Raw genomic sequence first — 15,917 nt, forward strand, 5'->3', positions numbered from 1 at the left:
CTTCCATGGGTCGCGCCAGTAGGAACAAAGGGTAACGGCCCCTTTCCCGCCTGGGTCCCCTCCCCCCCCGCCCCCCCCCCACCGCGCTCCTTGAGACCCCACAGGGTCTTCTACGGGGATACCAGGGGCTGGCAGCGGCTCTCCGGGAAGCGGGACCTATTCACCAGTAGGGGGCGCACTGGAGCCCCACGCTCGCTCCTGGCGTCCCATTTTAAACCGGCTTTTAGATGTTTAGGGACTTGTCTCTAGGGACACCTTTTCCCTCGTGCCCTCTTTTCACGACGCCAGTTGCCTCTTTATCCGCGGGCCCTGTGAGGGGCATGTTCATTCGGGAGGGTCTGGAGAGAAGCCATTACACCTGAGGAGAAGTGAAGTTTTCATCCCGAAAAGCCAGTGGAGGGGATCCCGGAGGATCAATTCCGTGGGAGACCTGAGGTAAGGTTTGGGTCAGTCAGGGGAGAGCCGCCCAACTGTGAGGCTGGAGGACATGGGAGGTGGGACCCTGGCCCAAACTGGCGGATTCCTGGATTCCCCTAACGACCCTCACGTGCCTAGACCGGGGGAGTGGACGCTTTTAGGAATGAGTTCTTGTAGCAGAGCTGTCTCTGTGCCAGACACACGGCCGTTCGCTTTCCATGCATTTGGGTCTGCCAGAGGCAATTTTATGAAGAGGATGTTACAGAGAGAGGCAATGGGTGCCCTTTAGGGAACTAGCCCAGGGTGAAGTGGGAACAGAGTGTCGTTTCTTGATGACTGGGCAGGAAAAGAGTCGTGAGTATTTTATTTCTTGGTCTGGTCCAGGAAAGAAGACTTAGGTAGGTGAGCTGTGCGGGTAAATGCAGAGAGAGAGGACCCATAGCACACAGGCAGATACAGGTCTTCACAACTGTGGAGATATGAATGTGCCTGCCTACGTGACCTCCGAGACTGAACTAAGAACATTTGGATGTTTTTAGGCATGAGCATAGCAGGAGTCTGTGGTTCCTAACCTCATCACCATTTCCCTCTGACATTTGCTATGGGTCGTGGGACCTATTATTCTGTCCTAAGCCTCAAGCCTCAGTGCCCTCATCTGTAGTTAGGGCATAATACTAGTACCCCCCCCAACACTGATTGGGTGAGGGCCAAATGAACTAATATATGTAGGAGACCTGTAACAGCACCTGGCTAAATGCAGGTGGGATTCCTGATGGCCTGCCCTGTGCAGTGTGTTTTTGTCATGAGAAAGCCACTTGGACTGCCATTGCAGGATGAGTATCACGGTGATGTTGGCTGAACTACACAAACCTGGATTGGAGAAGAATGGGGGATTGTTGAGTTTTTGCCTTTGCAGGGCATGGCTCTCACTAAGATGCCAGTGATTGAAGGTGGCTGAGGGTTACTCAGAGCTAGATGAACTTCCAGGGTTACTCACTAGTATAGTATTTCTTGCCTACTTATATTCAGACTCACAAGAAAACTGTTATTAGATTGGGAGTGGAGATACAAGCCTGCACAGAGAACTCTCCTCATGGAGAGTTCTTAATGGCGGGTGTTTTTAACAAATTCTAGAGAGAGCTGTATGCTCTCTTCTATGCACCCATGGTTGTCAAGCACTTGCAATTTTTATCTTAATACATTTCAATGTAAATGTCCACATGCCTCTAGTTCCTAACATTGGACCTTACAGTTCTACAGGGTTGGTAAATGGGTTTGGACATTTTATAAACTTTTTGGAACTTGGGTGCAGAACTGAAAGCATGTGTCTGTTTTTCTAGGAAGTGAGTCCATTGCTTTCATCAGATTCTTTTTTTATATTGAAAATATTTTTTATTGTTCAATAGTTATAGTTCATGTACAATATTATATTAATTTCAGGTGTGCAATGTAGTGATCACACACTTATATAACTTACAAAGTGATTATCCTCAGTAAGTCTTATACCCACCTGATACCACACATATTTATTAAAAATATGGAATGCTTTATGAATTTTCATGTCATCCTTGCACAGGGGCCATGCTAATCTTCTCTGTATCATTCCAATTTAGTATATGTGCTGCTGAAGCGAGCACTCATCAGATTCTTTTTTCTTGTTGTTGCTTTATTTTCTAAGATGTCTCACAAGTCAAACTTTTTCTAAGTATACATACATTTATTTTACAGAATGTGAGTGATTTTTAAACAATATGTCTAAAATTTACATCCAAACAAATCCTCTCTTTCACCAACACCACTTTCGTTTAAATTACTTGGATTTACATTTGGAACATACCTTCATTTTCTTTCTTTCTTTCTTTTTCAGTTTACCTTCAATAATATTTTGCATTGCTTTCAGGAATATAGCATAGTGGTTAGACAATCATATACTTTCCCAAGTGTTCTTCCTATATTTTCAGTGCCCACTTAGCACTATGCATAATTATTATAATATTATTCAATATCCTTCTTTTGTTTACATTTTCACCTAAGGACTAGTTTATTGATTTTCGAGCTGGGGGGAATAGAGAGAGAGAGAGAGAATATCAATTGGTCGACTCCTATACATGCTCTGATCAGGGGTCAAACCCACAACCTAGTCATGTGCATCCATCAAACCAGCAATCCTTTGGTGCAGATGATGCTTCAACCAGTTCATCCACTCAGTCAGCTCATTGACTGTATTTCTTATGCTGTACTATACATCCCCGTGATTATTTTCTAGTTACTGTACTAGAATCTGTACTTCTCAATCCTTTCACCTTTTTCACCCAGCCCCACAATACCCCTCCCATCTGGCAAACATCAGTTTGTTCTCTGCATCTATGAGTCTGTTTGTACTTTCTGTGTTTATTAATATTATTCTTGAGATTCCACAAATAAGTGAAGTCACATGGTATTTGTCTTTCTCTGACTTATTCCACTTGGCATAATACCCTTTAGGTCCCACAATGCTGTTATAAATGGGAGGCTTCATTCTTTTTTTATGGTCAGGTAATATTTCGTGGTATATATGTAGTGTCAGTTTTTTTCCACTCTTCTATTGATGGGAACTTGGATTGCTTCCATTTGTGGGCGATTGTAAATAATGCTGCAATGAACAAAGGGTGCAGATAGTCTTTTGCGTTAGTGTTTTGGGAGTCTTCTGATATATACCCAGAAGTGGAATTGCTGGGTCATAAGGCAGTACCATATTTAATTTTTAGAAGCCTCCATATTGTTTTCTTCAGTGTCTGCACCAATCTGCATTTGCACCAAGATTGCAGGAGGGTGCACTTTTCTCCACATCTTTGCCAACATTTCTTGTTTGTTGATTTATTGATGATAGCCACTCTGACATGTGTGAGGTGATATCTTATTGAGACTTCAGTTTGTGTTTCTCTGATGATTAGTGATGTTAAGCAACTTTACATATGTCTATTGACCATCCACCTTTATATCGTCTTTGCAGATGTGTACTCAGGACCTCTGCACATTTTTAATTGGATTATTTGAAGTTTATTGGTGTTAAGTAGTATGAGTTTTTTTAAATAGATTTTGGATACTAACCCCTTATTTAAGGTATCATTGGAGAATATCTTTCCCCATTCAGTAGATTTTCTTTTGCTTTATTATAATTTTTTTATCCTCCCCTGAGGACATCTTTTTTCATTGAAAGAGAGAGATAGAGAGGTTGAGATTGTGAGATAGAAATATCAATTTATTGCCTTCTCGTATGTGCCCCCATAGGGGATTGAATCTGCAACCTGGGTATGTGCCTGGACTAGGAATTGAACCTGTGATGTTTGGTCTATGGGACATCATACCAGTCCATTACCACAACAGCCAAGGCCGTCTTTTCATTTTGTTGATGGTTTTCTTTGCTGTGTAAAAACTTTTTAGTTTGGTAGTCCTATTCATTTACTTTTTCTTTGGTTTCCTTTGTCTGAGGAAATATATCAGAAAAATATTGCTAAGAGAAATATATTTCAGGTATTTTAATATAAGTTAGGTATTTTACTGTCTGTTTTCTTTTAGGGGTTTTATGCTGTCAAGTCCTACATTTAAGTTTTTAATCCATTCAGAGTTTATTTTTGTATATGGTGTAAGAAGGTGGTCTAGCTTCATCTTTTTTGCAGGTATCTATAGGTTTAATTTTCCAAACACAATTATTGAATAGACTGTTTTACCTCATTGTATATTCTTGCCTCCTTTGTCAAATATTAACTGACCATATATATAGGTGTGGGTTTTTTCGGGGCTCTCCATTCTACTCCAGTGATCTATCTTCCTGTTTTTATGTCAGTCCTATGATCATTTGATCAATATAGTTGGGAAGTATAAGTTTGACATGACTTAATGTGGTATCTCCATTTTGTTCTTTGCCCAGATTGCTGTGGTTATTTGGAGTCTTTTGTGGTTTCATATAAAATTTTGGATTATTTGTTGTAGTTCTGTGAAATGTACAATTGGTATTTCAAAAGGAATCACATTGAACCTATAGATGCTTTGGGAAGTATGGACAAGGTAACAATATAAATTTCCCTTTCCATGAGCATGGGTATGTTTCCATCTATTTATATCTTCTTCAATTTCTTTCTTCAGTGTCATAATTTTCTGAGTATAGTTCTTTTGCCTCCATGGTGAAATTTATTTCTACATATTTTATGTTGTTTGCTATAATTTAAAGATATTTTTGTTTGTTTTTTAGAGAGGGGGGAGAGAGGGAGAAGGAAAGGGAGATAAACATTCGTGTGTGAGAGAAACATGGATTGGCTGCCTTTTGAACACCCCCAACTGGGGACTGGGTCCACAACCAAGGCACACGCACCCACAGAGCCTCAAACCGGTGATGCCCAACCAACTGAGCCACACGGGTCAAGGCTGTTTGATGCAATTTTAAATGGGATTGTTTCCTTAGTTTCACTTTCTGATAATTCATTATTGGTGTACAAAATGCAACCGATTTCTGGACATTTAGTTTAAATCCTGCTGCTTTATTGAATTCATTTATCAGTTCTGGTAATTTGGGGGTTGAGATTTTTAAGGTTCTCTAGATACAGTAGCATGTCATCTGCAAATAATGACAGTTTTACTTCTTAATTTCCAATTTGGATGCCTTTTTATTTCTTCTTATCTGGTTGCTGTGGCTAAGACTTCCTTGTACTATGTTGAGTAAGAGTGGGGAAAGTGGATATCCCTGTCTTGTTCCTGATCTTAAGGGAAATGTTTTAGTTTTCCCCCACTGAGTATGATGTTAGCTATGGGTTTATCATATATGGTCATTTTACGTTAAGATATGTTTCCTCATTCCCACTTTGCTGACAGTTTTTATTGTTACTGGGTGCCGGATGTTTGTACTTACCTGTATCTACTCATATGATCATATGATTTTATACTTCACTTTTTTGTGGTGTATCACATTAATAGATTTAAGGATATTGTACCAGCCTTGCACCTCAGGAATAAGTCCTACCTGATCATTGTATATGAGCTGTTTTATGTGTTGCTGGACTTAGTTCCCTAATAATTTTTAGAGTTTTTGCATCTATGTTCATCAGGGATATTGGCCCTCAATTTTCTTTCTGTGTAGTCCCTTCATCTGGTTTACTGGCCTCATAAAATGAGCTTGGAAGGATTTCTTCCTCCTGAAATTTTTTTTGGAATAGTTTGAGAAGGATGGGTGTCAATTCTTCTTTGAATGCTTGGTAAAATACACCTGTGGAGCCATCTAGTCAGGGACTTTTATTTGTTGCAAGTTTTTTGATTAGTGCTTCAATTACATCGGTTGCAATCAGTCTCTTCAGATTTTGTTTATTCTTGATTGGGTTTTGGAAGAGATGTATGTTTCCAGGAAAATTATCCATATCTTCCAGATTGTTCAATATATTGGCATTTAGTTGTGTATAATATTTTCTTATAATTCTTTGTATTTCTGTGGTTTCAGTTTTTACTTGTCCTCTTTCATTTCTGATTTTATGTATTGGGGTCCTCTCTTTGTTTCTTAATGAATATGGTTTGTTAATCTTTTCATTGAATCAGCTCTTGCTTTCCCCTGTATGCTATTTTAGACTCTATTTCATTATTTCTGCTTTGATCTTTATTTTCTTTCTTCTTCTCACTTTGGGCTTTGGTTGTTCTTTTTCTACTTCCTTTAGGTATAAGATTAGATTGTTTGACATTTTTCTTATTTCTTGAGATAAGCCTAAAAAGCTACAAATTTCTGTTTTAGGCCTGCCCTCAGTATGTCTTACATATTTAGGGTTGTTGTGTTCCCATTTGTGTCAGTCTTTTAATTTCTTCTCGATCACGTTGTTAAACCATTCATTGTTTACTGGCATGTTACTGAGCCTCCATGTGTTTGAGTGTTTTCAGTTTTTTTCCTTTAATTGATTTCTAGTTTCCTACCATTGTGGTTATAGAAGGTGCTTCACATTATTTTCACTTTTTTAAATTTATTAAGAGTTATTGTGTTTCTTAACACATGTTCTATCCTAGGATATGTTCTGTGTGCACTTGAGAAGGATGTATATTCTCTTGTTTTCAGGTAAAATGCTCTGATAATATCAGTTAAATCCATCTGGTCTAGTGTGTCATTTATGGCCACTGTTTCCTTATTGATTTTCTGTCTGGAAGATGTGTCCATTGGTGTCAATGGGCTGTAAAAATCCTCTACTATGACAGTATTAGTGTTGATCTCTCCCTTTATGTTCATCAAGATTGCTTCATATATTTAGGTAATTTAATGATGGATATGTAAATGTTTACAAGGGTTATGTCCTGTTGTTGGATTGATCCCTTTAGTATTATGAAGTGTCCTTCATTGTTTCTTATTACACCCTTATTTTAAACTCTATATTGTCATATATAAGTATTGCTTCCCCAGCGTTTTTTATTTGCATGAAATATTTTTCCATCCCTTTACTTTCAGTCTGTGTGTGTCTTTCTTTCGGAAGTAAGTCTCCTGTAGACAGCATGCATATGGGTCTTGTTTTCTTCTCATCAATTCAGCTACCCTATGTCTTTTGATTGGAGCATTTATGCCATTTACATTTGAACTGATTATTGACAGATATGCATTTATTCCTATTTTTCTTTACAACTACAATCCCTTTTCACTTTCTTCTTCCTAAAGGAGTCCTTTTTAACATTTTCATCAGTTTCTAAAAACTATCCAAAAGATTATAGTCTGCTACTTTGGGGCTTTGCAGAAAAGCAAGCAATTATGGGAAGTAAGGATGCCCTCTGATAACCGCTGCTGTTTCTCCTTTCTCATTTGCCCTCTACTCAGCTGTAGGTGCCTCCTGCAAAGAAATACACAAAGAAAGCAATTTGAATCTGAAACTTCAGGTGCTAGATAAATTGGACACTGCTGGAAGATGACAATGGCTACTGTCTTCATTAGTGCAGTCCAGGCCTCACTGAATCTAGGTTCCATGTTTGAAGAGTATGATAATGACTCTGAGGTCTTCCGTCAGCGCTTCAGGCAGTTTCAGTACAAAGAAGCAGCAGGGCCTCGTGAAGTTTTCAACAAACTCCGGGAGCTTTGCCATGAATGGCTGAAGCCAAAGACTCGTTCTAAGGAACAAATGGTGGAGCTTCTAGTGTTGGAGCAATACCTGAATATTATGCCCCGTGAGGTAGAGACCTCGGTGAAAGATCAGTGCCCAGAGGCTACAGAAAGTGTTGTATCACTGTTAGAAGAATTAGAGACCAAATTGGAGACACCAGAGCCACAGGTGAGAAAAGAGTTTGGAATCTTGGTAATTAAACCAAAACAGTATCAGAGGCAGGTGGGATTGGATGGGACATTTGTCTCTGTGTCATTCTTCAACTCCAGGATTTCTCCACAGTCCTTTTCATGATGCTCTTCTACTGGAGAAAACATATGGATCAGTGGTTTTCAACCTCATCATACCCAATCCCCCTTCTGTAACAAATATTCTCTAACTGCCCAGTAAATGTACTTAAGTGAAATTCATAGTTAACAGGACCTACCTACAATCATTCCTCAAAAATATCAATATTATGCTCTAGTGTCTGCACACCAGATCTGGCCACAATGGGTTTTGTATACCCTGTGAGCTAATAATGGTTTTGAAGTGTTATAGCATTGTTAAATAGAAAAGAGGAGGAAGGAAAATAAGTCAAAGCCTGAATGTGGCACAAAAAGCATGAAATATTTACTATCTGGTTCTTTACAAAGAAAGTTGTCCAACTTTGAGTCAAGTAGAGTCTAGAAAGAATTTAAAGGAAAAGGAACATAGTTCATTACAAAGTACAAAGCATTTTAGCATGCACATGTCTGGGTTTGAGTGCACCACAAGACCTCATGAAATTGTCAGGGGGCTTGCCTCTCTGCAGACCCACTGTAAAGATGACAGTTTGTGATACAGCTCAAACACTAAGAGCAGTGTTGCTGTTTGTCATGTGATTTTCCAAAGTGGCAAACAACTCTTGGTGAATCTGAACAATTAGTAGTATTTTTTAAAAAAAATAAAAATTCAGTTTACACCCAGTATTATTCTGTATTATTTTCAGGTGTGCAGCATAGTGGTGAGACAGTCATATATTGTACTTTACACAGTATTCCCCCTGATATTCCCAGTACTCACTGGCACCGTACAGTTATTACAATCTGAATGACTGTATTTCCTATGCTGTCCTTTACGTCACCATGACTTATATTCCCAAAGTATTGCTTCCCTAGAAAAGTCAAATGAAGCTAAAACTTGCAAAAATATGTTGTGAATACATGACCAACAAGGTAAGGCTCTTGACAGGTTCTTTTGCCTATGTGAATACTTGAGGGGGACACTCCAAATTTGGTAGGGACCCAGAGCAATTCTGCACTGTTCATTATCTGTACTCCCATCTCTGTCCACTAAATTCTGATAGCCAGCGCCTGCCATCATATCCAGAACACCTCCTGGGGGTGGTGGCCCTGCCCTCTGTTCAAAAGCACTAAGCTAAGCCTGTTTGAGGCATGTGATAGCTGAGCACAGGGCAGCATCTCTGGAGAAGGGAGAAAGTAGTTCTAGTTAGGGACACTAGGGGCACTGGAGTCTTGTGTGTTGATGGGACTCTGCAGTTAGCCTGCATGAGCAGGACTCTTCCAAAGTGTGCTGCCTGTAGGATGGAATGCGTTTATGATTTCCCTTCCTTTGTGTCTCCTTGTTTGGCTTACTACATGAGATGTTGTCTTCATGTGGTATAATCCTGCATTGCCGGCATGGTAGGCACCAGCCAAGGGTGGCACTTGAGCACTAGCAATGTGGCTAGACCAAATTGGGATATGCTATAAGTATAAAATGCACACCACATTCAGAAGATGTAGGCTGAACAACAAAGCAGGTGAAATATCATATTAATAATTCTTTATACTGGTTACATTATGAAATTATGGTATTTCCGATACATTGGGTTAAATACTGCATGTTATTAAGGTTGACTTTAACTATTTTACTTTTCACATGGCCACTGGAAAGCTTAAAATGACTTGGGTGGCTTGCGTTATATTGCTACTGGGTACTGCTGGTCTGAACCTTAGAATGATGGGTTCTGGCATTTTTCCCAGATCGATAGGCAGGAGATGCTCTTGGAAGACCCAGCAGCAGTTGGAATGGCAGATGTGCTACCAGACATCTACCTGGAGACACTTCCACCCCAAGCAATGGGACCTTTCTCTGAAGCCCCAGTGGCAGAGGTGCAGCTCCCACAGGCAGGGCTGCAGGAGCTGAGTGATGATGCTACTGGAGAAGGCCAGGCCTTTCTGGACCCTGGTAAGGCAAGGGTTTTATTTCCTTTCCTTGATTTCTCTTTTGACAGCTCAGGAGCTCTACAGGGTTGGGGTTGGTTATAAATGCTGAATACCAGATGAAAATGGATCACTCTGATAAAGAGTAGAAGAAGGAAATGTCTCTTGAGCAGTGGCTGGCCACAAAGCATACCAGATAGAGCAGTGTTCAGAATCCCTTGAGCTGATGAACCTGCTCAGGAAGGAGGCTTTGACCAGAATGTTGTACAGGAAATCAAGGAGAGTTTGAGTGTTATGAATCAAGATTAATTTCCCCAGGATATCTTATATCAGTGGAATCTGTGGTGTTGTTGTGGGTCCCAAGGGCCTAAGTGGCTCTTATGGCCTAAGAGCCACATTCACATGTGTTATTTCATCAAATACCATACTCATTACAATCTTTTAGGAGGATGTAATTGCCTGCCACAGTAAAGCAAATATGTATCTTTTCCATAAAAGCCTAGACCGGTGTTTCACCAACCGTACTAAGGAGATTCTCTATAGCAGGATCACTTGGGGTGCATTTTTAACAAGCTGTCCAGGCGAGTTCTGCACATACTACCATTCAATAAACACTGCTCCAGACAATGTAGGAGTTAGTACAGGGTGAGAAAACCCAGGGGAAGAAAGGCTCTTAGAAGTTCATGGAAGTCTTGAAAGTGATCAAGGACTTTCCAAGATTGTTTATAGGGAGAAAGCACAAGGTTCTTTGGGCATACCCTGAGAGATATCACATTAGAAAAGATCATTATACTGCATATGAATTTAAAAAATCTGTTAAATACCCAAGTACCTTTCCTGGGTTCCTTGGTTTCCCATATCCTAAATGCATGAGAATGGATGTGCTGGACACTAGGATCCATTTACTCTTGAAGCCAATAGAAATTCTACCTCTGGTATTTTCTTACCTATGGTTTGCCCCCCGCTTTTGTGGTCTCTATTCCAAATGCTGTCTTTTCCCCTCCAGGTGTCTGGCAAGTGGGGAATTGTACTTGTGAGACTCCACCCTCTCCTTGGAAAAGATGGCTTGGTCTATCCTAGGCCTAACAATAGGACCTTATGTTACCTGTGCAACACCCCCCACCCATGGAATTCACCTCATAACATCACAGTAATGTTATTTGGTCACAAATTTTTCTCCCTTTCTGCATTTGTTCAATTTTTCTGGGTACCAAATTTCGTAGCTTGCTCTAGCAAGTTCTGAGCATGCAGAAGACATGTACTCTGTCTCATTTTTTTTTTAACAGAGGTGACCAGGAGGAAAAACCCCAAAGGACACATGTATGTCCATTAAGGTCAAAGCCAAACTATGTAAAAATGTTGTCATTTATATTCTAGCCTCTACCTCACCTATACCCCTGATCTGTTAACAAGTGTTTTAAAATCTGTAATTCTGTGTGTATGCCTGCAGCAAGTGGCAGAACCTAGCCAGTCATGTTCAGTTATAAATCTTTGTGCATATGAATTCCCATTACATGTGTGAATTTGCTCTTCTTACCAACAGTGCTAGGTACAAAGATCACATATGATGTTGAGCAGCACTATGGCTCTTGATTCGAATACTTTAGTCTCTTGAGCACGGGAAAGTCCAGTATATTTAACAAGGGAGAGATAGAATGATGTAACAAGTAAAACACATCAGTTAGGAGAAAAGGAAACTACCCATTTCTCATCACTGTTTAAAGTAATATAACATCCTTTGTCCTGCTGACTGGGAGGTCTTTATGTCTATATCATGGTCACCAAAGTCTCTTCCTCCTTACCACTTGTGGAGGGTTGAAGGATCTGCAGGCTGATCTAGGAACAAGATAGGACCGGGGCGGGGGGGGCAATAGCACACACAAGCTTTGTTGGCAACTCTTTGTCAGGTGTGCTTGTGAGGGAAGTCAGGGGTCAGAAGGGAAAGGACACAATGGAATTCTCCAGGGAGTAAGGGCTCAGAGAAGGGGCTTAGCTGTCTAGGTGATGTCACAGCCCAGTAGCACACTGGCAGCTTATTGGTCACAGAATTCCAAAGCGCAGTGGCAGCTAGGAATCATATAACTGCAAGGCTCCATCTTTTCAATGGCTGGCAGTTGTGGGGTGATATTTTATGGGCTATGCAAAGGAGGGTGGCTCTAAATGGCTAAAAATATGCTTCTGGGGCTAATTTTCAAAAAACTGGTTGTGAGAGAATTTGAGGGTGGCACTTGCAGGCTTTCGAGTAAGACATCCCAGCCGGGAGTGAAGAACTGAACAACCCAGTACAAAGAACTTTTGTACTGGGAACTTCACTCTCCAGCTGGGAGTGAACAACTGAACGAGCCCAGTACAAAGAGGGCTCGTTCACACCCTTAGACTCATTTCCAGAACAACCTTTAGGGTGGCTACTGTGGCATTTGAGGGCAAAGAGAAGAGCGCTGCCAACAGAAGCAGGCATAGAGGCATGACTTCTGACTGACATTCAATATGTACCAAACTCCTCTGGGGCCAAGCCATAAAAGATGCACTGTGAGCATCCTTACAGGGGCATATATCAGCAAGACAAATTTCTAGGTGAGGAACGATTGGTTAGTGGGCTTATACATTTAAACCTTTAATAGATATGGTTGAATGTCCTCAAAATTACTGTACCAATTTTCCCTCCCATTCCAGCATGTGAGTGCCTGTGTCTGCTCACCTTCACACACTGGCTTGCCTTATGATCAGTGCCATGGCTGTTTCCCCCCATGTTGGCAGACAGAAGGAGGGTTCATATCTGTGAAGATCTTTTTAATCAGTGTCCAGTTCATCCAGTATTTGTGATAGTTTTTCACTGACTGCATGAGCAGAAGGTGGGAACTGAGGTCAGAAGGGTGGCAGACAAGTCAAGGGGGGATGGATAATGGCCTTCACTGACATGGGCTGTGAACATTGGTTGTGGAATACAAATTAGTGATAGTGGCAGGAGGAGGGCTCTGAGTGTGCAGAAAGTGGAGGCTGAGTGCACCTCAGCCGCAAGAATCTGAAAATGACACAGGAGGAAGGTGGGAGTGGGGTAGGGTTGGTAGACAGTTAAGAAGTGCATGAGGCGAATATCCAGCAAGGAGCTCAAGTTTGGGTCCGCCTCTTTGATGAAAGCTGGCACCAGGGGGTGCCATGCTGGGGTGAGTAAGTAAGGTGACAGTGTTCAGTCTTCTTTAGTTGGTGCTGCCCAGAAAGGGGCAGCTGGACTGATGGTAAGTCCATGAGACCTAGCTGCCTGGTGATGATATTCCTGGCCTTGTTCTCATGGGTGCTAGATTCTGTCTCTGGGGCTGCTTCAGTCCTTGACTAGTCATGTCTTTAGCTCCATTTTACCCAAGGGGGAAGATGTTTGGGTTGGTTTAAGGTGACTTGTGATGAAGTTTAGAGCCTGAAGAATATCAAGTCTGTGCTCTATGTATGGGATGGGAACCCCCCATAGAAACACATCCTTTAATTCTGAACTTATTTTCACATCTCTGCTATGGGGGGATTGAGGACTTCCAGGTTTCTGCCACCCTAAGGCTGTGCTGTGCTGCTGTCCACCCACCACCTTTCCAGTAGTTCACACTTTCACTTGTGGCGCCTTTCTTTTAATCCATGACATGCAGTTTTATTTGACCTGGGGCTCATACCCTCTCATTCTAACCTTACTTTTGAAAATTAGGCATCAATAAAATGCACAGTTGTATTTAGAATCTCTTCATTTGAAGTATCTGGCCTTTTAAAAATAAAACTAGGAAATAGGGTGTTTTAGTCAACTTCCTGTGCTTTGATATAATGTCCTGAAAGCTAAATTTTCCTTCAGATCAACATTATCCACACTGACTTGCTAATGTCATTTTACTAATTCCAGTATTTAAACATTGCCCTGTATTTCCACCTGAAATGAGCCATTTCCAACCCACACTTTACTACAGACCAGTAAACTTGGCCAGAGGTGAGGTAGGGGTGTGCAAAAGAGGGTGGAAACACAGCAGCTCTCACTGAGGAGAGGTGGTAGGATATAGGGGACTTGTGGTTTTTCTTAGATTGAGTTAGAAACACTGCTGGATGATGATTTTGGTTAGTTTCAAGAGAATCTACTTCTAGACTTTAGCTGAAACAAACATATACAGGTTATTTTTTTTACCTGTTGCTTACCCACTTCAGTTGTCATAATTTGAATATTTCTTACTAAAATTACTCCAGTAACCAGTTTCCTAACCCCCACTTTGGCCTCTCTCTTTTTTTTACTTGGTATTAAGTTACACAGTGTTTCTCAGTTTTAATATGGCAGCACTATAGGAAGGCTGATTCCATATTATGGCTCTCACCTACACAATCCCATTCTCCAAACAACAGTGGAACACATTCAGTGTATTGACTTCATAAGGGAATTGATTCACCTTCCCTCCATACACTGCAGGAGGAATCGCTTTGAGTTGAATACAATGGGATCTCCCCAACCCCCAGTTTGGGTTTTGTTCTTATGTTGAAAAACAAAAAACACAGCAAAAATGACTTGTCAGAAGCTCCTGGTGAAGCAATGCTGACAAGGTAGTGGGCAGATATTGAGAGATCGCATGTCCTAGAAAGAGACCTATACTCTGCATAAACCTGTATTGACTCAAAACTACCCTTCCTCCCATCTCTCTCCTGTGGCCAGCATACCAACCACCAAAGCCTGACCCCATAGACCCCTGGGTGAAGCAACTACAGGACTGTATGGAAGTGGAACAATTACAATGGCTTGACTTCAATACAGGTAGGTGAGGGTTCATGTGATGCTTTGGAAAACCTAAAGAGATTTCTATGCTTACTCCTAGAGTAAAGAGGTTTGGGATAGCACTTGGAAGTTTTTGTCTTCCCACTAGCTATTGAGCATAACTCTTCTCATTTGCTACCTATCCATTCTCCTTGGAATATGGTGAGATCTGCAATTTCTATTCATGCTCTGTATTTTGATGTTGGGAGAGAAAATGTGTCAAAGCAGAGAAAACCTGGAGAGTATGTGTTTATTTTCTATTTCTTTAGACAGAAATGCACCTCTTGGTCCCTGTTTCCCAGAAGACTCGGAACACCCAAGGAATCAACGGGAAAGTCCCACAGAGCATGTACCCAGAGAGTACACACTGCTTGTGTGTGATCAGAACCCCTTTCCAGAAGAAAGAGCTGAGATATACAACCAGGAAGAACCTCTCAGCCCCAGAGCCCTTGAGGAAAACCATGCCCCAAATAGCCCACACAAGTGTTCTTACTGTGGGAAAGAATTTGTTTCTAGTAAGGTACTTAATGGGCACCTGAAAATTCATGTGGGAGATCTCCCTCATGTGTGCCTTGAATGTGGGAAAAGATTCCTTCGTAAATCCAACCTACAAAGGCATGTTCAAGTTCACAGAAGGGAGGCACCATATAAATGCTATGGGTGTGAGAAACATTTCAGTCAGTTGTCACACCTCATAGAACACCAGAAAACTGCTTCTGGTCAAGAAGTATACAGTTGCCCTGAGTGTGGGGAGCGATTTTGCAATAGAAAAGGTTTTGCAAACCACCTAAAAATCCACACAGATGGAAAACCTTTTAAATGTCACAGTTGTGGAAAAACATTTCATCGACGAAGAGACCTTCGTGTGCACTACATGACACACACTGAAGAGAGACCATTTACGTGTGAGCATTGTGGGAAAAGCTATAGGCATAAATCAAGCCTTGCTTTTCATTTAAGAAACCATTCAGGGGAGAAGCCATAGAGGCCCACCCATTGTTTTACAAGCTTCATAAAGAAAGCATGCTTTAATGTGCACCAAACTGCTACTCACTTTAGAGAATTCTTTGAGCATTTGTTTAGGAAATCAGTTTCTACACAAACTGACACAAATCTCTCCTAGCTTTAACCTCCATTATGCTGTCTTGGAAGAACAGTTTTCTTTGAGCTTATTTATAAGAACAGCTTTGTGTTTGCTGTGCTTAAAATCCATCTTCCAAGGCATATAAATTCTACAGCAGGGGCGTCAAACTGATTTTCACTAGCAGCCACTTCAGTCTTTAAAGGGTTGAATGTAATTTTAGGACTGTGTAAATGTAACTACTCCTTAACTAGGGGCAAGGAGCTCGAGGCTCCCAACAGGTAGAAACAAGGTAGAAGCCTGGATTTGGCCCTCAGGCCTTGTGTTTGACACCTGTGTTCTAGAGTATTCACTGATTCTTGACACTGTCCCAG

General features: G+C 41.1%; 1 protein-coding gene and 1 non-coding gene across 2 annotated transcripts in view; one reads left to right on the forward strand and one right to left on the reverse strand.

Annotated features, from left to right (window-relative positions):
- Nucleotides 1-356: 356 nt before the first annotated feature.
- Nucleotides 357-15,917, forward strand: part of LOC119049312 (zinc finger protein 449-like) — a 32,709-nt gene continuing 17,148 nt past the window's right edge. Inside the window, exons 1-5 of the mRNA XM_037145288.2 lie at nucleotides 357-435; nucleotides 7,229-7,676; nucleotides 9,515-9,719; nucleotides 14,364-14,462; nucleotides 14,732-14,982. Coding sequence (XP_037001183.2) covers nucleotides 7,317-7,676; nucleotides 9,515-9,719; nucleotides 14,364-14,462; nucleotides 14,732-14,982 — 915 coding nt within the window. The 5' untranslated portion in view covers nucleotides 357-435; nucleotides 7,229-7,316. The remainder of the gene's footprint in view (nucleotides 436-7,228; nucleotides 7,677-9,514; nucleotides 9,720-14,363; nucleotides 14,463-14,731; nucleotides 14,983-15,917) is intronic.
- Nucleotides 1,949-2,054, reverse strand: LOC119049313 (U6 spliceosomal RNA). The gene has a single exon (XR_005082496.1). It is a non-coding gene; the product is annotated as a U6 spliceosomal RNA (small nuclear RNA).

The sequence above is a fragment of the Artibeus jamaicensis genome, unplaced genomic scaffold (genome assembly GCF_021234435.1).
Source record: "Artibeus jamaicensis isolate MK-2021 breed Jamaican fruit bat unplaced genomic scaffold, CSHL_Jam_final contig_240, whole genome shotgun sequence".
Classification (NCBI taxonomy): Eukaryota; Metazoa; Chordata; class Mammalia; order Chiroptera; family Phyllostomidae; genus Artibeus; species Artibeus jamaicensis.